Source organism: Aedes albopictus, chromosome 3, assembly GCF_035046485.1.
Source record: "Aedes albopictus strain Foshan chromosome 3, AalbF5, whole genome shotgun sequence".
Classification (NCBI taxonomy): Eukaryota; Metazoa; Arthropoda; class Insecta; order Diptera; family Culicidae; genus Aedes; species Aedes albopictus.
In genome coordinates this window covers 146,014,711-146,042,165 of record NC_085138.1, presented here as the reverse complement: position 1 = coordinate 146,042,165, position 27,455 = coordinate 146,014,711, and the positions used below count along the sequence as shown (strand labels likewise).

Sequence of the window (27,455 nt, the reverse complement as noted above, 5' to 3'; positions counted from 1 at the left end):
GATTTCGGAAAAGGAAGTCGACTTTAGAGACTATATTGTCGGTTTCTAAAACTACCGTGATAGCCCCTCCAGCGCTAGAGGAGGATAATCTGCAATTGTGCAGTAATGGCCCTGGATGACGTTCAATAGTGTCGGTTGAACGGCTGATTTAAGAGTTATTTTACTGATGATATTACGCTGGGGCTGGCAGCTGCCCATTCGATCGCAGTTGTGGAGTAGTTGATGAACTCCAAGAAACTGGAATTGGCTCACCGCAAAACTGAACAAGCGGAACTCGAAATAGTAGACGATGACCAGGGCTGGCGATTGCATTATCGCCTTGAAGTGCTCCATCGAGCATTTTAGGGTGATGATTGACGATAAGCCTACCTTAGGTAACCACGTTGTTTACGCCTACAAGAGAGTTTCTCCACAGCTATATTGGTACTGTCTCGGATGATTGGAAATAGCTCTGCCGTGTATACCAGTGTATACCATACTTAGGTAAGGTATGGTGGCTCCGATTGAGGAACAGCATTACGGGTGGTAAGAGTTTACCGTTCCGTGACGCACGATCAATGTCCATATAGCCCTTCAAGACGCGCGCCGTTGTAAAAACCACAGCACTACCAAAAAATTCACGCACGTCGTATACAGCGCGAGCGCAGTGCAGTTTCAGCTACTTGATGGCACGCGTCCTGAAAAAACAGGAGAGGATACTAATTGTTTGGAGTGTGCGGCACAAGAGGGATACGGCAGACCCAAGAAACAGAACTAACAGCTTCTTAAGCTAAAGTTTGCTTAAGGATGGTTTGTTCAACTCTTGTACATCAAAATTGTTTGTTGGGGACTTCCAGATTGATCTCAACTACCGAATGGTAGCGGAGACAGCTCTAAGAAATGAAGGTGGATCCACAGGTTGATTCTAAGGGAATATAGTTGGGTCAATAGGCGCCATGGGGAAGTAACATTCCACCTGTCTGAGGCCCTTTTTTGGGTTGGTTGGTAGACAGTATCTACACCGACTTGGTCATGCAGGTTCTCGGAGTATTTATATTTTGAAGAAACTGTGGATGTGGAAGGATGTGTTTAGATAGAATCTACAATTGGACAGTTGGCCGCGCGGAGGATTCCCTAGCATATAGCGACAGGAAAAAGGTTCCCGGAAAGATCTGGAACAGACGGAGTCTGAATGTCGGCTAGACCTTCTGTTGTGTAAGCGGATTCGGCCTTGATTAGGAAAGGTCAAATTGCAGCGCTCGTATGAGCTCTTGGTGCTTGCGGTATAGCGGGAAGCAGACGTGGTGTCGACTCTGTCCCACATTCCGTGAACATAGAGAGTAATGACTGGATGCCACTTAAGAAGCTAACAATACGCTTGTTAGATACGTTGGTGCTCTCCAAAACAAGCGTTTCGCGAAGTTCGCATCAGCAAGACTCGGCAGCCAATCTGGAAGGTGCAAACTGTTACAAATCCTCCCCTTCAAAGCTATACCTTTTGATGGTCCCGGAGAGACTATAAACTTGGCGACAATGGGTACAACTAAGGGTAAGTTGGGGAAGTAGTCCCTCCTCCTTTTTGGCGTTGGAGGTGATCTCAGACTTCCTCTCAGGTGTCTGTTTAACAGCTTACTCAGGAGGGGGTTTCCGTGAATAAAAGAAAAAAATATAGAGAACAGTACGGTGAATACATGTTGATGGACTAATCATTGCCAATGAGCATGGAACTAATTGCCTCAGAAGCCAGACTCCATTTCAAGGATCAAAAGCTTAAACTGTTAGCTTTTGAAATGGAGGGCTGTTGATCACTTGTGACCAGGAGATGGAACTGACACAGCCACAATGCTACAAACACCTGTTCCAACAGGCCGATGGTGATCTTTAGGAAAACCTTTAATATGGCCCTACCACACCAAGCAGTTTTTGAAAAAGATGAAGCATTAACTGATAGAGCATAGCTCCAGTGCTACCAAAAATGCATGCTGTGACATATCACTTGTAGAACTGCCTTAAACAACCAGTATTCAACTAGTACTAGAATAGATGAGAGCCTAGGTTTAATTCCTAAGCAAATGCATCAGGGTGCTCTTATCACCTTTGGCGCGACTCCCGGAAGATGCACAAGTAGCTCAAGCGGAGAAAACCTAGGTGTGGCTTGGGCTCAGCAGTAGGCCCTGCTAGGTCTCTACATCCGGAAGCAACTCTGTATATGACGGAGGGGTCGACGGTTAACCCGTTCAGCGAAAGCTGGAGTACCTCCTCGTGAGCAATCAGGAGGAGCACGTGGCAAAACAGCACCGACACAAGAAGTATAGATGAGTCGCGTAGAGCGTGTTCGTTTAACTGCAACAGGAGCGGACTACCGAAGACGGTCTGCTGATTGAGAAACAAAGTGACATCGATGCGCGCAAAGAGAGAAGGTCCACCCAGACCGGCAATGTTTTCTTTGCAGGGGTCGCGACGATGGCGCATGAACCGATACATAAAGGACAGACCCACGGCTCCAGCTGCATGGCCTCCTTGAGACAAGAAGTGTCTGGCAGAGGATGACCAACCGTCGAAAAAGAAAAGGACGGCCAGCGTGAGTAACCAGCCTTCTAAGCCTGTTGTTAAGCGTGAAAAGGGCAAGGAAACCAAGTCTCAAGAGACTAACTTCAAGAAAACCAAGGGCCAACCCATGGGGTAACCGTTCTAAGGGAAGGAGAACCCTTGGACCATGGTAGAAAAGAATAAGACAGTGAGAGAGGGTAAGCCTGCTCGCAAGCACGAGAGGAGCGACGCGCTGATCTTAAGACCGAGGCAGACACATATGCCGAGGTGTTTACTCAACTAACAAAGATAGCTGAATAACAGCTTATTCAGCCAATATTTTCAAAATCAAGCTTATGAGCAACCCAAGAAGTACTGTGCGATGAGGTGCAGGTCAGAGCCCTGACGAGAGAGACAACTTTACAGTGCAAAACCTGGACGAGACCACCGACCCCGAGTAGCTCACAGCCGCCCTGAAGCAGCTTGCGGAAAGGCCCGGCAGGCACGCAGGTTGCCACGGTCAACCTTGCAGTAGGGGAGGTTAACAGGGCGGCTGCAGTCGGGAAGATCAGAATTGGCTGGTCAGTGTACCCGCTCAGCATTTATGAGCCGCTAGAGGCGCGCTTCAAATGCATCGACCTACTGTGAGCGTGTAAAGGTCCCGATAGGAGTAAACTCTGCAGAAAGTGTGGAGAATAGGGCCGAATCGTCAGGGGGTACAACACGACACCAAAATGCCTGATTTGCACGGCGAAATGGGCCATGTTACAAATGGGTCCAATGTACCCAGGCACGCGTACAATATCCAGCAATCCCCCCCCCCCCTTCTGACAACGAAACCAGATAAGGCTAAACTAGCGGTGACCTGTGCAACTTGTCGGTTTCCAGTTCAAGAGATAGTTTTCACTAGTTCACTTGGCACTGGTGAAATTGAGTCCTGTGGTTATTGGTAATGACTTCAACACCTGGGTGGTCGAATGGGGACGCCGCACAAGAGCTCTGCGTAAATCTATGGATAGGCTGAACATACTTGTCGCGCACGTAGGCGATACAAAAAATCACCTACAGTAGAAACGGTTCATCAATGTGACCTTTTGGAGTACTGGTCTAAATCTTAATTAAGGCTGAAGGGGGGTTTTCAATTCTTTACTTAGTAGGCCCATAGGCCCAAAAGCATAACGGAGCCGAAAAACCTATTTACATTTTTTGTTGGGCAAGTTAGTAACAACTTGTTTTTCTCCTGAGCTTTGTTGACAGCCATCGCTTGTTACTGCCATCGTAGGGTTTTTAAGGAAAAATTGAGCTGCTCTCGTGCTCTGTTGTTCTTCTTGGTCCGGTATGGAATTTGGGTTGGTTTCGTGTTCAGCTTCAGCAAGCGCGTGCCTGCTTCTTGCCACTATTGTGATGAACATATTACTCACATCAGGGGATGATTGAAGCGACTGAGTAGGGGAACTGCGGGCATAACGCCTCCTGGGGGCAAAACGCCTTCACGCGATTTCATCATATTGTTGAGGTTTTCGTTAGATGCAAGCAAACTAGAACTAAAACTGAGCAGGTTAAGCCCAAGAACGGCTGCTATTGTCGAAATAAATTAAGACATTGCGCGCTGATTATATGGAATCAATCCATTAAACTACCACGCGCCTCCTACTCCTTCATTTGCTGCTGGGAAGAGTTCGATGGAGCCCCTTGGTATTTCACAACAAGTCAAAGCGGGAAATGCCAGCGGGCGTTTTTCCTCCTGCAATTTTCCGGCACCTAAAAAGTAACACTTTTTTAAAAGTGTGAATTTGAATGGGAAATTTTGTGGGCACGAGGGCCAAAAGTTGAAGTCTCTTAGGAAAGGGAGTAAACTGCTCTCCAAGGCAGAATACGACCTTAAAATATGCATCATTTGAGCTTTATGACCACATATGCTTAGCCGGGGCGTTATGCCCCTCTTTCCCCTACTGCTCATCGGTGGGAAATCAGCTTCAGTGAATATGTAAAGACCTGTCTAGCAACGATCTATAGGGGGCACCTCAAGAAGCGCGTGAGAAACCATAATGCCGATTTCAACCCAGTAATGGGTGCCGTCCAGTGTGTCCTCCAGAAATCTCAGGACTCCACACATCCTGTCCTATAAGAGCTAGGAGAAGAACTCTAAAGCTCGCACCGGTGAGGGTAGAATGGAGTGAAGTGAGGCCTACAGGCCGGCTAAGGTGGCACTGAACAAGGAGATTAAGTCGCTTGAACGAATGTGCTTCGATTATCTCTGCCAGGCAGATGATGAGGAGCTCATCGAACTATCAGAGTTACTCAAAGTGATCAAGGCACCAGGTCCAGATAGTATTTCGACAGTAGCCATTAAGGCAGCCATCGGGGCCCTGGCATATTCAGAATAGCTATGTGGATACGCATGAACAGATGCGAATTTCCGGAGAGATTCAGAAAACAATTGTTCTACTGTCAAGCCATCTGGCAACTCGTCGGAGAGCGGACCAATCTATGTAATGAACGCCGCCGGAAAGCTGTTGGAGCGGGTTATCCTGTCGAGGCTGACGGTTTTTACCGAGAGGCCAGATGACTCTGGTGTCTCGGATACGCAGTTTGACTTCCGGAAGGGACGCCTGTGGTGGTCAGTGACCTAAATAGACGAAATAACGCGGCGTATTGAGGCTCATACTAATACTGGGCTGGTTGGCTTTGACGACGACATATTACCTACATGGTAATAATTCCAATTCCAAGTTTCATGAGCATGAGGAAATCGAGCCGATGAACAAGGAGAACGAGAAGATATAGGAATGATTAAGACGAAGTAGCATTATAAACAAGCAGAGATTTCAGCGAGCTTTACAGAAATGGAAAATGTACAGAACAGAGCGATGAATTTTTGGGGTCTGGAAGTATAGCGAGAGCTCGACATCAGGATAAGCGAAAGACCGGTAGCAATCTACGTCGATTGTAAACTGAAAGAGAAGACGGCTTGGTTGCGTACTTGATTGATGAAAAGGTAGGAGGCGTCAGATTTCCATGATAAATAAGGCCGTGAATGTAAGTATCCCTTTCCCATAGAAAACCACTTCCAGAAAGTAAGTGATGATGGAGACCATAAGGGTGATTGGAAATGTGCAGCGAAGGAGGAGATACAGAATGAAAGAGAATGTTGAAAGAGAAGTTCTGTGAAAGATAACATTCAATGATTACATTTGGTTAAGTAGATATACATATGTACAACTCATAAATATTATTACATCCATGATAAAACCGTGCCAGGCAGATACAACTTCACCCGGACAGCATGCGCGTTAGTCACACCATTCTGCTTCATTATCCTACCAAAAACTCATTCTACGCGATACGTTCAAACTTTGTACACGCTCTACTATATCTATGATCAGCAACGGTCAAAACTAAAGTAAGGTAATGAAACTATACAAAACATGACAAAACCGATACTCGAGCTACATGGTGAATGAGAATACGTAAAACCGGAAAATCGGAACCTCGCGGGTTCCCATTCGCTCTAACAGGAAGAGTATACACAATTCAGGACTGTTGCTTTCAGAAATCCATATCATCCAAATCTTCCTCGTCCACAAAGTTCAAAGATTGACCAGTGAGATTAATGTTACCTTCGTCGAGATCCTCCTCCTCGATGAACTCGGCCGACGAGTGCACCAGGTCGTCCGCCTCGAGCTCCGCTTCGAGGTCGTCTTCCGATTGCGAGGTATCGTCGAGGTTGGCCGGCGTCGTCATCGGAGGACGGCCCGGAGTGGTCGCCGTCGTTGAAGACGACGTCGTTGAGGTCGCTGACCTCAGCGAGGGCACTCTCCTCGCCGGCGTCGTTTTCGCCCTACCCCTAAGGACTGATGGCACTGTACTACTACTGCTGCTGCTGTTTGCGCTACTACCACTACTACTACTGCTAGAGTTGTGTTGCTGTTGTTTGGCTTTCTTGTTGGCGTTGGGGCCTCCGCCACTTCCACCCGGACCCTTTTTAGGCTTCTTATTATTGTTACTATTTACATTGGAAGGAGTATTTTTCGAGTTGACTTTCTTGATCACCTTCTTTTTCGGGCCTGCCCCTGGGGACTGAGCTCCTGCATTTGGTACGGTCGCTTGGCTTGCGCTTGGGCGATTGCTACTACTACTACTACTGCTGCTGCGGCTAATACTTACACTATTTGCACTGTTTGGACTGCCACTGGAGCTACTACTACTACTGCTACTACTAAGACTAACAACACAATCGCCATCTTCCGGGCTGCACTTCTGACTCTTCGCTTGCCCTGGGGGCCTTTTCCTACCACTATTTGTACCTAAGCTACCACCCTGCGGCCTGAAGCAGTGCTCTCCAGGCGCTTCGTCTTCGCGGCATTTCCGCCGCTTTTTCTTCTTCTTTCGCAAGTTGTCTTTGCTGTCTTTGTCTTTGTTGCCACCGGCGGCAGCGCTCGCCGCCGTCGATCCGACACCCGTCGGCCCCACGTTCTGTGGAGCCTTGGCCGGACCGCAAGCAGCCCGAGGTCGCATGACCTTCTCGGTGAGGTCCTGCAGCGCCCGGCCCGTTTCACACAGCTGCTTCAGCCCGTGGCGGACGTGGTTTGCCCCGAATAGTCTCGAAATCAATCGCTCCACGCGATCGTGAGCTACGGTTTGGGTGAGTGCTTTCGTGTAGGTCGCCAGCTTGCCCAGCGTTCGGTTGACCGGGATCTGGATCTTGCGCGGCTGGCCGGTTTTGTTCAACGCCAGGTACAGCGTTCGCCGCGAGTTTGAATGCTGCGTCGAGCTGTACGTGTTGTAGTGGTGCTGCTCCATCTGTTCGTTGAAGACGCAGTCGTCGGTGAAGTCTTTCTGTAGTTTGGAGAGTGAAGAAAAGAACAAAAAAATTGCATTAGATTGGTGTGAAGTGGACGAGTTTGAATTTATGAAGTGTGCATCCCATCAAAACATCAATCTTGCTCACATTTCGCAACCGATTAATTTGTCATTAATTGGAAATGAAGGCGTGAGCTCATTCATCCATGTCCACACGCATTATCAGCCACTCGTTAACCTTCATCACCTTCTCCCCGGTTGCCCGAAGCGTTCTTCGAAGTCACGCAAAGTCTCCAATGTTTCCGCGTTGTACAAAACGAACCCTGTCATGTCTAGTCAATCAATCAAAATCACCCACTGGCGCATGGTAACAGCTCAGCTCAACGATGATACCAACAACCGAACGCATCCCAGAAAAACGCACTTCAATTAGGGTCTTCAGACAATAGACAACGTGGACTTCATTCGGTGGACTCAATCCCCGGTCGTTGATTTCAATTGCGCTCCGGTCGCAAACCATTTAGGACGATGTGGCATCGTCTACCGCAATTGTCTCTCGCCGAAGAGATGGAGACAACTAGTTTTCACTTCTTTCACATCTTCACCGCAATCGCGTGTAACCCCAAACACGCGGAATAGGCACGCGAAGAAGTTTATTGCCTAATTTAATTACCGACCGGCGTCCAAGCGCACGCGGATGACAGTAGTGAGTTCGAGTGGCGCAGAGACAGCTACCGGTGCGGTGGTCTGCTCGACGATCGCGTCGTCCGTGGAGTCCCAGAGCCACCGGCGTTCAACCGAACTTCTTTGCATGTTTGCATTTTATGAGCGGGAATTAAGCGGGAATAGTGCCTCTACCAGGCAGCAGTATGGACTATCAATCAATCAAGTGGTGAGGTCGGTGGGCCTCTCGTTGTTGTTGGACCCCAAGCCTTGAGGGGTGGTCAGTTGTCACTCATGTTCGCGCATTGATCAGTCGTTCGCCATCTTCGTGTGGCTGGTGGAACGCCTGGACTGTGCGGCGTCAAAATGTTAACTAGGTACAATGTGCGTGTGGCGCTTCTGTCTGACGTCGGCGGCGGTGGCGCTGATTTTGCTGATCGTTGATTGATGGCTTCGGTCAGTAATGGGTCAGCGTAATCAATCGCCGGTACTGATACCGAGTAACAGAATAGAATGATTTTTCTAAAACTGCCAACATGTATCAAGTCATGTGAGAATACATAATATCTTCTGGTTTGGAAAAGAGGCATTGGAGGCCAAAATGATAGTTTTACGATCCAAACAGCGGATTGTCGGCCAATAAAAAATGAACAAAGTTCTTTTAATACTTCATCCTCTATATCTCTACTGGAAGTTCCTATGTCCAGGGGATTCCCACCAGTAGTAGTACGAGTCCTGATACCCTGATCTTGGAAAAAGTTAAGGGCTTGTGTTTGAAGCAGTGGAAAGAAAACAAGACAAAAACACAAACCAGACCTGATGGAAAGGACCCACTCGACGAGAAAAGACTTGTGATTGTATACTCGGTGCGTGGAGTTACAGATCTTTCAATTTCATCGGGAGCACCCGCATACTCGTCGGTGTAGTGAAGGACCACAGTTTTAGCATCCGAGCGCTATCTACCAAAGTTGCGACAACATACGCCAGTTGGGAACAGCTTGCATCGTGCAAGCAACGAGGCTTGGATAAAGGAGATTTCCGGGGGATTCCACAAGGATCTCAGCGGCATGCTTCAAGATCTTTTCGAAGATTCCAGAGGGTCTCAGTGGTGGTTCAGGAAGTCCCTGGGGGTTTCAGAGAGAAACCTGCAGATCTCAGGGGCGTTTCAGGGATATTCAGGGAGTGCGAGGAAGTCTTAGAGGCAGGGTCGCAGGGGCGATTCAGGGGGCTCCAAGGGGTCTCATGCAGTGTTGGCTAAATTCGCTTGCAAGACTTTGCGCTTATGGTGGGGGAATCTAGGGAAATGTTTTTATAGCTACTCCAACGGTCGACAATACTCTCGCTCCATGTCAGCATTAGCAAGCCTGTACGGTAACCCGTGCTTAAAGCCAATCCTGCACATTTCTTCGCTACACGTCTCATCGGCCGCACGTTCGTCCGGACAGAATCTATTGGCCGCCGGATCTTCATCGGTCGCTCGCCGGCCGCTTTCGGAGAATCTAAGGACGGTCGTACTCGCGTCGACTCTCTAGACGCCCACGCCATCTGTGACGCGGAAGCCGGACACCCCAAGAAGATTTCCGCCCCATAGGCCGCTCTACGGCCGCTTTCGGGGAATCTTAGGATGACCCTACTCACGTCGGCTTTCTAGACGCCGGCCCCGCTTGGGTCGCGGAAGAACGGCGCACCCCTGTCGCCAACCCTGTGCTGCTCTACGATTAACCTGCCGGCGACACGATGGACGAGATCTGTGTTCCGGCGCTCCACCAGCCGCTAAACGACGCCTTCTCAGAAATCAATAAATCTGTAAATAATAATTCGAATCACTCCTTAGGCTAAACCCCACCGAAAACTCCCCTTTGCTAAACGCTCCGGCCCCGGGAGAAAAAGACGGCCTTGTGTGCTCACGTCGGAAGCGGACGTGGCTCAGTAACATTTTTGGTCCAATAGACTAGAAGTACTCAAAACCATCTTAAAACCAAATACAAGGTATAAGGTTTTATCGGTTGTCAAAACCTCTACAAGCCTAATTGGTCATCAAAATGTTACTTGGGCAGCATCTATCTCATATAGATATAATCAGAACAAGATTATATCAAATTTTGTTAGACTAAACTTACGAAATCATAACAAAATTATAACAAGTTCTGATATATATTTCAGAAAAAATATGTTGAAAGTTTTGTTATAAATCTCTTGGCTTGGGAGACCTAAATAACAAAAATTATCAATTTTTTGGGACAACAAAAAAAATCTTATATTTCCTGAAATAATTTTGTTACAAAATATATAACAAAAATTGCATTAAACGTGTTACGAAATTATGTTCGAAGCAATTATATTATGATACATAATATAACAAATGATGTTACACATCTGTTTAAATAAATCAAGTAAGTTTTGCTATAATTTTTTTACTAAAATTAAAACAAATGTTAATATAATTTTGTTATGGATATTCACATTGAAAAGTCCTTATAACATAATTATATCAACTATTGTTATTTCTAACAACAGCTGTCTTAATTTTGTTACGATCTTGTTATGTGCTTCCGGTCGGGGAGGCAAAAAACAGCATAACAGCAAGAGAGCAATGGCGATGAAAGCCGAACTTATACAGCCGACGGATTGGAAGTTTTGTCTTTGCCATGTTTCTATTTCCGAAGGGCCAATGCTGCCACACGAAGAAAGATGATGTCCACTTGACGTATGAATGGATGTCTCCTTGGGTGAATTTTGGTGTGCATTTACGGGTAATGATGTTTTCCGTGCATACTCGTGCGAGAACACACGAACAGGGGGTCTCAGCAACATTTCAAGGGATCTCAAGGGAGTTCCAGGTGGTATCAGGGGGTCTCAGAGACGCCTCAGAGAGACTTATGTAGTTCTAAGGGAGTTCCAGAGTTCTCATGGGAGTTTGAGGGGGGGCCTCAGGGGATTTCAAGGATACTCCCGTCGGTTTTCAGAAGCGTCTAATGAGGTCCTATAAGGTTTCATATGCGTTTCAGGCGTCTTCGGAGGTTTCCAGGGTGGTTTCTGGGGTCTTAGGGGCGCTTCAGGGGTATTTCGGGCCCTGGAGTTCCCTTTTTTATTGAAACGTAACTAAAATCTACTGAAACGTAAAGCGCATCTGAAGCTCATTGAAACCATCTTAAGTTCTCCTAAATTATCCTGGAGCTCCCAAACCCCCCAAACACTCTAGAACCACCACCTTTAAGGATCCCCTGAAACCCCAGGATCCCCACAGCTGCTTATGGCATATAAAGAGGTTCCAGTGTATCAGGAACTTCTCCTCATTATTGTCTCAAAATTTTTCATTTAAATTCCAACATGAGCTTCCATCTTCTCTTGAATCCTTTAGGCGTTAGCTCAGCAGTCAGCTTTAAATTTACATAGGAATACTACCGAAAATCTTCCGGAATGCTGTCGCAATGCTATACAGTGTCGGACAAAACAATAAGACCACCACTAGGGTGGCTCAAGCTTGTATAGCAAAATCACATGTCAAAAAGTTCGATTTGCCCACTTCTCATTTCGTTCTATATGACGCCACGATGCTCTGGTCAAATTTTCAGCTTAATCCGTTAACATTAGTATATAAGTTAACAAGAGGTTCCCCAACAACACATAACGAGAACCACTTAACACCCAAACCCCAGCCACGATTCATATTCTAAGTTCACCAGTATCGCCAACTCAGCATACGACAACGCATGGCAACGATCGTACATTTCTAGCAGCACATCATCATTCTCGGCCCGACCAATTATTGCACCATCAACACCACCATCGAACCATCATACGATACGTATTCTGATAGCTCAGCACCTTAACCAGGTTGAAGTCCACCGATCGATTGGATGCACAACAGCACCTGCGACGACGAACCGCAGGATCAGCAGAACGTGTCAACGTGCGCCTTGCTAGGGAACTTAGCTCAGGTTTGATATTGAGAATAAAAGTCAGTCTTGTTTTAGTAGTTAATTGATTCAGTTCGGCCTTCTTTCTTTTTAAAAACCTTTCCGCGATCCCCAGTTTGTTAAGTGGCACAGTCTAACGGAAACGACTTGCTCAAAAGTGTTTGATAAAATCAAAGTGGAAAATTAAGCAAAGCTGATAGCGAACAAAGTGTGTAAAATTATGAAAAACTGATAACGAAAAAAGTGTGTAAAATTAAACAAAGCTGATAGCGACCAAAAGTGTGAACATTCAGAAAAATCCCGCAAACAGTGTCTAGTTCAAGTGAGAAAGTTAATGTGAATAAACTTTGATGGAACAAAGTTTTAAAAGGGGAAAGTGACACATGTCGGGAAATTAAAGAAAACTGTGGTAGAAGAATTAAAACTATATCGCAAACAGAAACAGCCAAGTGCCAAGTGCAACCGCAAGAAAACCCCACGGGGGAAAGTGATTAACTGATTAACAGATGTGCAATTGAACCAGCCACGACGACCAACGAAACACCGCTCGGACACCGCCGCCTATAAATCACCGCTCGCATATTGAAGGACGTTAGAAGAAGCCGACCTAATGGAAACACTATCGGTATTAATTCTGTAAGTAACCAAACCATCAAACCAATTTTCTCACACACAAATCTAATGTTTTAAAATAGTGTAATGTCCTGCTGACTACTGTTTAAATAACCAATCCACCGGGTCAAAGGTGTGTAAACTAATTGCTCTCCAGAGTGCATATCTGTGATTGCAGCAATTAATACAGCGGAAATCTGCATAATTCATAAAAACCTTCCACCCACTTTTGCGGTGTTTAAAAACCAATCCACCGGGTTAAAGGTGTGTACATTGACAGCACAGCAGAGTGCATATCTGCAGCAAGTGCAGTCAAGCGGAAAGTACCTGTTTAAAAATTTCCAAAATCTACGTAGCCAGCAGTTGACTAAAACAATTGTCATAAAGATTATTACAACAACAAAAAAAAAATAAAAAATAAAATACATTTATAAGATTTCATTTACATTAAAAAAAAAAACCCTCTTATTTAGCACAATTGGATAACATTTTCTCAAATCTTTCTTCAATCTTAGGACTTGTATTTTTTTCTTATGAATCGTTTCTGCCCGTACAATTTAAGGAACAAAGAATCAAGCAACAACTTAACCACGAATAATTCGAACGGAAATGGAAACCAAATTCCTCCACCTCCACCACAACCGTTTCCTCCAGTTTTTCCTTCACGATCTGAACCCAATCAATCCCAAGAAATCGAAGAAACAAATAGAATGTTCGAAAGAGCAGAAAAAATAATGAAATCTTTACAAACCCCGCAAGCAGTAAATGCACTACAACCCTTCGACGGTAACCCCGTCAAACTCCACAATTTTATCAGATCTGTAGAAAATTTGATACCGTTCTTGGAGCCTTTGAAAAATAGCCCCTTCGAGAAAATTTGGCTCCAAGCAATTAGAGCGAAAATAATTAACGATGCCGATCAGGTTTTAGAAACGTACGGCACCTCTCTCGATTGGGAGGAAATCAAACAAAATTTAATCGCTCATTACAATGATAAACGTGATGCAACCACGCTTACTCGTGAGCTGTTCCAGTTGCAACAAACAGGCACGATTGAAAAATTCTTCGAAGAAGTACAACATTCACTATCACTTCTTATTAATAACACAAATATTTCGACAGTGGAAGAAAATGTTAGAAAAGACAGAAATTCCACTCATAAAGAAAATGCGCTGCAAGTCTTCCTGGCTGGTCTCAAAGAACCAATTGGGGGAAACGTTCGGGCCCGGCAACCCAGCAGCATTAAACAGGCTTTTGATGCCGCTGTTTCAGAACGAAACTTTCAGAGCAGGTCTGGTTTGGGAAAACCAAACACACCCGCACGTAATTTAAAGCCGATTGACTTCCAACTACCTCCTCGCCGACCATTTTTCCGAATGGCACATCCCTATAACCAAATGCCTAACTATCAACAACCACCAAGATTTGTACCTCAAGCTGCGTCTTCTAACAATGTAGCTCCTCGGCCTACATTTCCGCCAAAGGCATTGCCCGCTCCGGACACAGCAGATAAATCCATTCGTTCAAAATATGTGAACTATGTCAATAGGCCACAATTTTCCCCAAATAATAGCTTCCAGAGAAAGCCTTTTTCTCAAAATAGCCGAAGCCAATTTTCCCCAGCCATACCGCCGCGAACAGCTCAGATCACTGAATTAAGAAATATTGAACAAGAATACAACCACTTCTATGACCCAAATTCATACTACGAAGATCTTTCAACAAACTCTTATCAATATCCTGAAAACTACCAGGAAGCGCCTTACTTTAAAGAACAACAATCAGACCCAAGTTACAGTTATCAATCAGAAACTTCTGAAGATGGAAACCGGGAAGAGCCAGTAAACGATCAAGAACCAATGGATTATCTAAATTTTCAGCTGGCAACAGATCTGAACATTCACAGATAAATAAAAATTTTATTCCATTTATTAAAATCCCGACAAGGCAAAATTTTGAATTAAAATTACTAATAGACACAGGGGCGAATAAAAATTACTTATGCCCACGGTTAGTAAAACATTCATTAAAACTTGCCAACCCGACTGTTGTATCAAACATTTCTGGTAAACACATCATTGACAGATATGTAAAATTTAATCCGTTCCCAGATCTAACCAACAACTCGTTCGAGTTTCATGTTTTCGATTTCCACAAATACTTCCATGGATTGATCGGTTACGAAACGTTACAAGAACTCGAAGCAAAAATAGACACAATTGACAATTCGATTACAATACTTGGAACTAAGCTGCAAATGCACAAAAAGTATCCTGAACCATTCACAAAAGAAATTTCAAAAGAATCAATTCACAACATAGAAATACCAGCTTCCGAGCAATCTGGTGAATTCTTGCTAGAAGAAGATCTTGAAATTAATACCAATCTTTTCATATGCGCAGGTTTATATCAAGCAACACATCATAAAGCTGTCGTGAGCCTCAGGAACAACTCAGAAGAAGATCAGACACTTTCATTGGATTACCCCCTCGAAATTACTCTCAACAATTTCGAATATTTTACAAATGAGAATGAAGTAAATTTTTCTGAAGCTCGACCAGAAAGGTTTAAAAAACTTATCGATCAGCTCCGGCTAGATCACTTAAACTCGGAAGAAAAAGAAAAACTAATTGCCGTGATCAGAGATAACCGAGACGTATTCCACATGGACGACGAACCACTGACCGCAACCAATGTAGTCAAACATAAAATTGTAACCACAGACGAGATTCCAGTTTATCAAAAAAGCTACCGATACCCTTATTGTCACAGGGAAGAAGTTTGCAAACAAATTCAAAAAATGCTTAAAGAAAACATTATTCAACCATCTACTTCCCCATGGAATTCACCCATTTGGGTTGTTCCGAAAAAAATAGATGCAGCCGGCACCCAGAAATGGAGAATTGTAGTCGACTACAGGAAACTGAATAATAAGACAGTAGACGACAAATTCCCCATTCCTAATATAACCGATATCCTAGATAAACTAGGCAGAAGCAGGTATTTCACCACCTTAGATTTGGCCTCAGGATTCCATCAAATCCTGATGGATGAAGAAGATATTCAAAAGACAGCATTCTCGACGGAGAATGGTCACTACGAATATCTTAGAATGCCGTTTGGGTTGAAAAACGCCCCGGCGACGTTCCAAAGAACAATGAATGCTGTTCTTATTGGCCTAGCGGGCACTATTTGCCTAGTGTACATGGACGATATCATCGTCTTTAGTTACAGCCTACAGGAACATTGCGTGAACTTGAGTCGAGTTTTTGCAGCTCTTAAGAAAGCCAATTTAAAAATACAGCTCGATAAGAGTGAATTTCTGCAAAAAGAGGTTTCATTTCTTGGTCACATCGTAAACGAAGAAGGTGTGAAACCTAACCCAGAAAAAATTGAAGTTATAAAAACTTGGCCGACGCCTAGAACAGAAAAGGATATAAAATCCTTCCTAGGTACCTTAGGCTATTATAGAAAATTCATACGGGATTTTAGCCGCATTACGAAACCACTGACACAGTGCCTCAGAAAAGATGAGAATGTGAAGCATACGCCTGAGTTTCTCAAAGCCTTCGAGAAATGTAAGGACATACTCAGTAGTAGTGCAATTTTAATTCATCCGAATTTCGATATTCCTTTTATTTTGACAACGGATGCTTCCAAATATGCCATTGGAGCAGTCCTGTCGCAAGGGCCCATAGGAAGAGATAAACCTGTTGCCTTTGCGTCTAGAACGCTAAATAAAAGCGAGGAAAATTATTCCACTATCGAAAAAGAATTACTAGCCATCTACTGGGCAACAAAGTATTTCCGGCCATACCTCTTCGGGCATAAATTCATCCTATACACCGATCATAAACCACTGACATGCGCGGTGAATCTCAAAGATCCATCAAGTAAAATCGCCAGATGGATGATCGCGTTACTGGATTACTCCTATGATATCCGGTACCGTGCCGGAAAGCAAAATGTCGTTGCCGACGGCCTTTCAAGAATTCCTCATGAATTAAACGCCAATGAGGAAATGGAAAGCTCATCATCAGATGATGCAACACAACATTCGGCTGACACAGACGACAGCGAGTTCATTCCGTGTACCGAAAAACCAGTTAACACATTCTCTAACCAAATCATACTAAACATCGGCCCAAACGAATGTGAAAAGACGGGTGAACAAGTATTCCCCAAAATACTAAGACATACGTTTACCAAAATTAATTTTGGAGTCCCAAACTTGTTGAGAATATTCAAAGAATACATGGATCCAAAACGGGTGAATTGTATCTATTGTCCGGAGAATCTCATTAATTCAATACAAATAGTTTACAAAAATTATTTCTCTCGCGTTCGGACTTTCAAAGTTTTTATCTCTCAAAAGTTTTTGATCGATCTCAGAACAGAAGAGGAACAAAACGAAATAGTCGACACTACTCATACCAGGGCTCACAGAGGCATAGACGAAAATAGAATGGTAATTAGCCAAAAATACTTCTTCCCGAAGATGAAGAAAAAGATCAGAACACACGTAATATTGTGCGAAGTATGTAAAACTGCCAAATACGAACGCCATCCATATAAAATATGCTTCGCAAAAACACCTATTCCCAAAAAACCACTTGATATAGTCCATATAGATATTTTAATATGCCAACCGAACATATTCATGTCTGCAGTGGACAAATTATCCAAGTTCGGAATGCTCATACCCATAAAATCGAGATCCATTCCCGACATCCGTTCTGGACTCACAAAGTTTTTTTCAACCTATGGACTACCGAAACTCATTGTATCCGACAATGAACCGGCGTTGAAATCTGTTGAAGTAAGAGGCATGCTGGCAGATTTGGGAGTCGAGACCTATTTTACACCCTCAAACAAAAGTGAAGTGAACGGGATTGTTGAACGCTTCCATTCAACAATCGAAGAAATGTTTCGCTGTAATAAGGCGAAATACGAAGACTTGAACCAAAAAGAACTATTTAGAATTATTTTGGCCTTATACAATGATACGATTCACTCTTCAACCAAAATGCGACCCAAAGAAGTATTTTTTGGAATAAAAGAAGGGGAGACGAGACCAATCAATACAGAAGAAATTTTAAGAAAAAAGAATGAAATATACGACGAGGCGACATTAGCCCTCACCAAGAAACAGAAACAGGATTTAGAATTCCACAACCGGAGTAAGGAAGCAGACCCACTTTTACAGGAAGATGAGTCGGTATTCATCGCACGACAAGGAATCAAGAGCAAACTAAAGGATAAGTATAAGCGATACCAAATCGCGAGAAACAACAGTAAGACTTTCCAAGATCAAATGGGAAGAAAAATACCTAAAACAAAAATTCGACGTCAGAGAAAATGACGCCTCATGCCAAAAACAAGATTCTTAAAACTTTTTCTTTTCCAGATCAACCTTAACCGTGATGGCTGACATCGCCATTACAGATCTTTCCAGATACGATGGAATAATTGCATTCGAAGAAAGGGAAGCCAAAATCGTCATATCACAACACTTCCATCTTCACATCGTGGACTTGGAAGAGTTCCGGACCAGTTTTTCTAACCTTAAGTACGCGCTCAAACTGTTCGAGCAACAAAACTCTACACAAGAGTTTCATGAAATCCTTGATGTTAGAATGAGACAACTCTCAAGCAACTACCTTAGACTCAGACCCATAAGGTCAAAACGTGGAATTTTTAATCCACTTGGATCGTTTATTAAATCGGTAACTGGCAATCTTGATGATAATGATTTACGGTCAATCAAAAGAACCTTGGAAGACTCTCGAATGAAAACTAACATGTTGATAGAAAATAACCAAAGACAAATACGCGTAAATGACGAGTTTCAGTTAAAAATAAATGAAGTAGTCAAACACGTAAATGATGAACAAGTAAAAATTTTAAAAAGGATTTCTGGTATTGTCAGAAACTTAAACTGGAATAGTGAGAACCGTAACACATTAAAAGGAATAGTTCACGATCTTATCTTCAATATGGATTTTCTCAACAATCAGTTAAAAGACATTTTCGAATCAATCCAATTAGCCCGAATAGGGATTCTTCCAAAAGCAATATTGTCAAATACAGAAACAAAATTTGCTATCGAAAAACTTGAGGAACAGAACGTAACGATCAGCAACTCAGATCAAATTTACGAATTCATTAACGTTGAAACTCATCATGAAAAATCAAAAATTATTTTCATAGTAAAGATTCCAATCTTTTTGCCAGGATTGTTCAAGTACATAAAATTTGAAACCATTCCCAAGGAAAGTAAAATAATTGCAACCCCCTTCAATGTAGCCATTGTCAGTAGAGAACTTTCATTTGCCACAGATAGAGAATGTCTCATTGTTGAACAGTACCGAATATGTAGAAGACAGGAGCTTACTAACGTAACAGGCGACGGTTGCATCCACAATGCCCTTCGGGGAGACAACGCATCCTGCCCGTACACAAACCAGCGAGACGACATGGACATCAAGCTCATCGATAGCCACACCCTGGTAATAAGGAATGCAATTAAACCTACATTACTGAGCTCAGACTGCAACGTCAAAACACGTATGGTGACTGGAACACTGCTAGTAAGATATCCCAATTGCTCCCTCGTCATAAACGGAGGAAAGTATGAAGATGAGAAAACCGTGCACAATCACGAAGTCACAATTGTACCAACAATTGGAGTGGAATTTAAAGCAACAACAATCTTCGACAAATTAGATTTGGAGAAAGTAGATTCACTTCGTATAGAAAACCGGAAACAAATCGAATCGTTGCAACGGGAACACATCATATTACAACACACGACAACAATAATATTTACTACGATCGTCATTATAATTATTGGACTAGTAATCTGGAACAAATGGAAGAACGCTAACTTTTCAAAACATGTGAAATCACCCGAGGACATCGAAGCCACAGCATGCTCTTTCTCTGCAGACCAAAAATCTGGATTACCTAAGATTCGGGACGAATCTTCTATAGGGGGAGAGCAGTTAACAAGAGGTTCCCCAACAACACATAACGAGAACCACTTAACACCCAAACCCCAGCCACGATTCATATTCTAAGTTCACCAGTATCGCCAACTCAGCATACGACAACGCATGGCAACGATCGTACATTTCTAGCAGCACATCATCATTCTCGGCCCGACCAATTATTGCACCATCAACACCACCATCGAACCATCATACGATACGTATTCTGATAGCTCAGCACCTTAACCAGGTTGAAGTCCACCGATCGATTGGATGCACAACAGCACCTGCGACGACGAACCGCAGGATCAGCAGAACGTGTCAACGTGCGCCTTGCTAGGGAACTTAGCTCAGGTTTGATATTGAGAATAAAAGTCAGTCTTGTTTTAGTAGTTAATTGATTCAGTTCGGCCTTCTTTCTTTTTAAAAACCTATCCGCGATCCCCAGTTTGTTAAGTTATATAGGAAAACATTGTTTTTTGCAGTTTTCTTCTGAGGGGTTCTAATTTTCCTTAAAACACGTAATCGATCCTATTGAAATATAGCCTGGGATATGTCGAAAAACTTTGTCGAAGACCACAACGTGATCAGACACTTGCGAAAAAAGCTATAGCCTATACAGTACGGGCCCATTCAATGGAATTTTATTGCTATTGTTATTCCTTTACGTATGTTAAGCACCACTAGATGGTCTGCATGTAATATCTTTTCTTACAAGCTTCTAATGACTTTGCGATCTTCGACAAAGTTTTTCAGCACATGCAAGACTATAGTTCTATATAATCGGTTATGTGTTTTAAGTGAAAATAGTGCCCCTCATGAGAAAAATGCAGAAAACGATGTTTCCCATATAAACTCTCATACAAACTGCAAACGAGTTTAGCACCACCCTAATGTTAACGGATTCAGCTGAAAATTTGACCAGAGCCTCGTGGTGTTAGTTAGTTAGTTAAGTTAGTTTTATTTTTTAACAAAAATTTAGGAAGAGGGAAAAGCCCCTTTGAGTGATTTCCTTTTACTCTTTATGAAATCGTTCTCAAAAAGGCATAAAACCTCTTCAGCCTCGTGGTGTCATATAGAACGAAATGAGAAGGTGGCCCATCGAACTTTTTGACATGTGGTATTTTGAGCCACGCTAACCACCTCATACAAAATGGCCAAGTTTGACGATGTGATGCTCGATTTGTAGTGAATCGATTTGGCTGAAATTTTGGCAGTGCCCATGGAGTTATGTGAATTTCGATTTGTGTTTAATTGATTCAGTTCTGTTCACTACATCAAAAGTTAAAGATATACTACGAAACGACAAAATAATAGGACTTCTTTCAGATTACCATTATCAAAGAATATATGAGAGTATCTCAAACTTGCTGATTGATAAACAAGTACTAAAATTCAGGATGCCATTTAAATTTTGGGGCATTTTCATTGAATTGACCACAAATAACCATCATGAACATCTTGTGTTAGAATTTTGTCGCACCGTATCTCTATAACTTTGGAAGTAGTAAACAGAACTCAATCAATTTAATACAAATCAAAATTCCCATAACTCAGCTATCAAAATTTCAGCCAAATCGGTTTACTAGAAATCGAGTTCTATATCGTCAAACTTGGCCATTTTGTATGAAATAGGACCGGTGGTCTTATTGTTTTGTCCGATACTGTATGTAATGCCATGAGAAATTGTGCTTCTAGAATCTTCCTTATTCTTCTAGTTCGCTCTTTTGAGTTTTTCCAAAATATGCAAAATAGTCTTTATGACAACAGAATTTCTTCCATGGATTTCTTTAGAAATCATTCCAAATAAATTTAATATTACAGGGATTCTTCAGGAATTTCTCTTGAAATTTCCACGGAAGTTTCTCCACGTATTTCATCGATAATTTCTTAGAGGATTTCCCTAAAAATTCCCCCAGAAATTTCTGATTACTTCCAGGGATCCAGGGATAGTCCACTAGATATTTTTCCAAAATTTCTTGTATGAATATTTTAGAAAATCTTGCATAAATTGCTGCAGAAACTCTTCAAGCTTTGAGAAATTTCTCGCAGGATTCATTTATGAAACCATCTTTGGATTACTCCAAAAAATTCCTCCAGCGTTTCCTTCAGAAAGTCTTCCATTGAATCTTTACAAAGTTCTGTCCGGGATTTCTCCGGAAATTTTTCCAAAAACAAAAACATTAGAAATTCTTCCTGCGCTTCAAACATTTATAGATTCCTTTAGAAACTTTTCCAGTGTTCAGGAGTAAAGGAAGCTTCAAGAATTCCTCTATGAATTTCCACAGAAAGTCTTCCCGAGTTTCGTTTAGAAATTCCTCTAGAAAATAATCCAGAAATTTCTCAAAGATTTCCTATAGAAAACCTTCCATTGCTATCCTCAGAAATTCTTCCATGTTTCTCTTTCAGAACTTTCTTCGCAGATTTTTCCATAATAACATCCACGGATTTCCTCAGAAAATCTTCCAGTGATTCCTTTAGTAAATCAAAAGTTCAGAAGTTCTTCAGAGTTTTCTCCAAGGTTTTTTTTAGAGACGAACCAGCCAAGAGCTGAAAGTCTCTTTAATGAAGACAAATCAATCAATGAATCAATCCAAGGTTTTTATTTAGAAAATCTACAAATATTCCTTTAGCAATGCGTCCAAATTGTGCGTCAGATTTTTTTTCCGGGATTCCTTATGTTTGACATGTTTGTGAAGATTACTTCAAAAGTTCCTGTTGAGTTTGCTTCATAAATTTCTCCATTCCTTCAACAGTTGGTCCATGGATAGTGGCCCAAGTAACACAACTTGTTTTATAATAGTTGAAAATTCACTTATAATGCTTATTCAGGAGTATTATTCTTGTTATATTGACTTTAATCCGAACACTTATATCATCAAAACAGCGCAAAAAATGGCGGCTTATAAAACATCTCACAAGTTGTGTAATATGTATTCGAATACACTTGTAGTACTAAAAGTGACGTCTGCAGTACGTTCAAATAAACGCTTGAAAAATTATTAGTTGTAATTTAGTTATTTGTCTACAATGCAAACTTGTAAAATACGATCATAATACAATAATATTTAGTAGTTGAAAATGAGCAGCATTCAAGTGATATAACTTAGAAAATACACTTATATTACATACCATATGCAGATGTTGAGGCTTAGCTTTTTCTAAGTTATATTACTTACAATTATAACCAATCAAGAAGATCATCAATGTTAAATGTAGAACACATCAGAAAAATAAACGATTCTGAATTCATTTAATTTCTTCAACCTCAAAACAAATTCTAAGTGATGGATTCATTGGCTCTTCAGATAACAAATTCTGAAATGGGCATTACGCAATGGTAACACAGATATTTTTTCGTGCGATTCAAGATTTATCGTGAAATCATTGATTTTAGTCGCCCGTAAATTATGCGCCACTGAATAGAGCTGAAAACGTAACATGTCCCAACCAAATAATACTGATTTTTCAAGATTTATTGTGAATCCACACGTAGAAGCAATATGGCAGATTTTTCAAAAGACCTACAGTGCCGTCCAAAATACTATAAACTATCACAATCACAATTTTGTTAAAACCAACAATCTGAATTACAATGGTTATCACAGACAATGCCTCAAATGAAATGCCATTATCAAAATTTTAAAATTAGAATTGATAACAGTTTTATTCGCAAACATAATAAGGCTTATTTTGTTTCACATTTTTTTAAAGTTATGAACATGTAAACTTGTTTTTGACCAATACTGTTGCTGCAAAACTTTTTCATTTTTACAAATTTTCATTATCATTATTAAGTTGAAACAACGTTGAAATTGCGTTATGATAGCAATCCAAAAATGGATTGTGGAGGTATGTGTCATCAACTTTTCTATTACGTTTTGATAGCGTTAATTCAACACGCGCATATCAAAAGGTAAAAGGTTATTGCGGCCATAATAATTACAAAATGCACCATAGGAAAATCAAAATGCACCATAAATAATTAAGCAATGTACCGATAAAATGCACAGCTTTCTCCATAAATAAATAGAAATGTTCCATAATAAATTAAAAATGCAGCGGTAAACCAAGAAATTTTCTGGTTAAAAATGAAACATTGTATCAATAAAAAAATAAATGAAACACCATAAACAAACAAGTTTGCTCCATAAAAAATAATAAAAACATCCATAAATAATGAACATTTGCTCCATAATTATACCATATTTGCTCAATAAAAAATGAAATTGCACCATAAATATCATCAATTTGCACCATAAACAAACTATAAATTTTACCTTAAAGAATGAGAAATCTACAAAAATAATCAAATTCTGCATCATAAGCAGTTTTTCAATGGCTAGTAGCACTGGAAATATGTAAATATATGTTAATATGTGGAAGTTAAATGGCTATATTCTGCTCCTTCTGCCATGATAATCTAAAAATTATCTAATTGAAAGGACGTTAGTTGTTATCAGGATACTTAATATATTTTATAATTATATAAAACACATATCAATTATTTATCGATGCAGATGTAAAGAGAATAAGAGTTGACCCTTTTTTGATAATTTTTCCGATCAAATTGAAATCATTAATAAATATATGATAACTCCAAGAATATGGTTAACCCTTTTTCAAAATGCGGGTTCTTTTAATCCATGCGGCGTAGCCTGTGGATGCGTTGTAACTGTGTCGATTCGGTTCTAGGTAATCCACAAATCCAAGAATTTGCCCGGTATAATGCAAACAGAGACGTTTTCCCTTTTTTTTAGTCCGACGAGCGTTAGCGAGTTCGAACAGCAAGCGATTATCCGGTAAATTGCATTCATAGTTTTTCCATCTTTTAAGTCGTTCTATCATAGATGTGTGCTTCGGTATATGATTTCTGTTTATTTTCTTTTTATTTTTCATATTAACATTTTCCAATCCACATCCTAAAGTACTATATGTCGTTGGACACTGCGGCAATGGTACAATAAGATTAAATTTATGTAGCTTTTACATTCTTTGTGGTAAAATTTACAATTTGTTTATGGTGCAATTTGATGATATTTATGGTGCAATTACATTTTTTTATGGAGCAAATATGGTATAATTATGGAGCAAATGTTGCTTATTTATGGATATTTTTATTATTTTTTATGGATCAAACTTATTTGTTTATGGTGTTTTATTTAATTTTTTATCGATACAATGTTTCATTTTTAACTAGAAAACTTTTTGGTTTACCGCTACATTTTTAATTTATTATGGAATGTTTATATTTATTTATGGAGAATGCTATGCATTTTCTCGGTACATTGCTTAATTATTTATGGTGCATTTTTATTTTTCTATGGTGCATTTTCGTTTATCTATGGGTGCATTAAATAGGCTGCCCATATCAAAATACTAGTTTTGTTTTGGGACAGTCATTACAACATTGAAATAACCAAATTACAACTTATTCTTTAGTGAGGTTAGGGTGCTGCCAAATGTCAAAATATTATTGTGAAGCATCGTGATATTTAATTTGTTGTTGAACACCGTCGTCAATTTTTAGTTTTCCCGTGATTTTTAGCATAATCTTCGACGATAAACTTGATCAGCGCATGCGCCAACGCGTGCAGAATAATTCGCGAGTGATGAAATTATTTTCCAATTGGCTAGCAGCACGAGAATACACGATTGAGTAAATCGGACCTCTGTCACAAAACCCCAGTGCACTGCCCACTCGCGGATGATTCTATACAGCAATCGGTAACCAGCAGCTATTATTATCGGTGCTGATAAAATGCTGAAGGGAGAAAAAGAGCATTACTGACAGAGCATTTCTGTCAAAAAGTTTTGTTGTAGTGCGTAAAACTCTACTTGACGCAGGTGGATCGGCGATTGGATTCTGCTGCCGTTCAGGCCTTTCAGTTGGAGCAGGGCGCTGATGCGCTCGAGCGCAACTGAAGTTTTTCTAGTTGAAAGTTGATTTTTTTTTTCTATCGCGATTTGTTTGTGTTCTAGTAATGTTATTTACAAGTAAATTCGCTATATTTTATACATAATGAAGTGGATGATCAAAACAAATTGTAATGGCGTTGTTTGTAATTGACAAACATAATTGGAGCCTAATTTTAACACAAGATGTTATCTAATACATATATACGACATTTATAATACATCTTTTAAATTGTTGATTTTAAAAGATGTTTTCTGTGTTACTTGGGGGATACCTTCTGAAAGTACTCCAGAATTATTGAAAAATTCCTCCAATTCAGAAATTCTTCGAGTGTTACGTTAAGATATTTCTGCAATGCTCTCTTTAGATACTGCTTTGGGAATCTATATAGAAATTTAACCAAGATTTCCTCTAGGAAGTTTTGCATAGATTTTTTTTCTGGAGTTCCGGCTCTATATATTTCAAAAATTTTCACATAATTTCCTTCAATTATACCTTTAGAAACTTTTCTACGGGTTTTTAAGAAATTATTCTATAGAAATTCTACAAGTTCTATAGAAATTTACCAAGAAATTTTTCTAGGAATCTACAGAGATTTGTTAAAAAAATGTGCCCATGGATTCAAGTAAGATAATTTTCAGAAAATCTCTCATGAGTTTCATGGAAGGATTTTTTTAGCTTTTTTTTTAATTTGTCAATATTTTTTTCTAGGAATTCCACCGAAGAAATTCTCCAGGAGTTTTTACAGAAATTATAACTGGTTTTCTTTCAGAAATTCTCCAGGGACATTCCTTCAGAGACCCTTTCAAGAATAAATTCAGAGATTTTACAAGCAGTAAACTGGAGATTTCTTCAGAAGTTCTTTCACTGATTCTTTTAGATATTCCTGAGATTCTCACAGTGATTCTATAACAAATGTTTGCTCATAATTCTTCAGTATTTCAAAATTTTGTTCAGGAATTTTAACAAGCGATTTTGTCCAACGAAAAATGTGTTTTTTGTTTCAATTTCTTTGAAAACCCTTCCAGGGATTCTTCCGTGAAGTCTTCCAAGGAGTTGTCCAGGAAATCCTTAACGGATTCTTTCTGAGAATCCCTGGGGGAGTACCTTTAGGAACTCTTTGAGATATTTTTGAAGGAATTCCTGAAGAAATTTCCAAAACGTATTTATGGAAGAGTTTATAGGAAAATCTTTAAAAAAAATTCTACTGGACATGCATGAAAAATTAACCCTCTTATACCCAAATTTTTTATTTTGATTTAAATATCATTTTCCGTCATCTAAAATTGATTTAAACATGGTTTGGAAGATGATTATTTTTGATTCTCAATTTCGTGAATTTCAGTTTTTGATTTTTCTAATTTTTATTTTTAAACATCTCCACATTTTTAAATTTTTCCTGGAAGCCTATTTGGGGTACGGATTTTTTGAGATTGAAACATATTGAGATTTTATGATTATTGTTGAAATATTTTCATTTTTATTTTTTTTTCGTATAAAATTTTATTTTCCGTGTTATTTTAAGGAAAATAATTTTAGAGTGTATTCGACTTGTTTAAACTAGTGAACTAGGATAGAATGATTTGGCAAAACTCAAAATATGTTAATTATAGCGATACAATACAAAATAAACAATGACTTCTAAAAGGCGAATAAAACATCAATTTTTCAATAATTTAAAAAAAATGTAAATGCGCTTTAAAATACATCAAAAACCGTTTTGAGATATACAAAACAGTCCTAAATATCAGCCAAAAATATAAAAAAATTGATTTTCCACGAAACAAAAAACTACAAAAATGCTCAAACTACACCCCGTCTAAAGGCAGGGTTGGGTATTAGAGGATTAATTAAGGAATTCCTGTAGAAAACTCTTATGGAAACTCTGGAACAGTTTCTGGAAGAATCCTCAGATAATCTACAGCGGTGTCCGGCCATTTGGTCGAATGCCATTTGGTCGAAAGGGTCGTTTGGCCGAATTATTATCAAAAGGATTTGGAGGCGTGGGCAAACTCTGGATAACATTCTAGCTGCCAATATGAT

At 40.6% G+C, this 27,455-nt stretch overlaps 1 protein-coding gene across 2 annotated transcripts in view; it reads right to left on the bottom strand.

The window, feature by feature from the left end:
• Positions 1-27,455, bottom strand: part of LOC115271075 (uncharacterized) — a 318,130-nt gene that overhangs the window by 7,687 nt on the left and 282,988 nt on the right. Inside the window, exon 4 of one of the 2 annotated variants that reach the window (XM_062842141.1) lies at positions 6,129-7,347. In XM_062842141.1, the coding sequence (XP_062698125.1) occupies positions 6,129-7,347 (1,219 nt within the window). Of the gene's footprint in view, positions 1-3,379; positions 7,348-27,455 lie in introns of those variants that run through there. The other variant, XM_062842142.1, reaches the window with a different exon arrangement.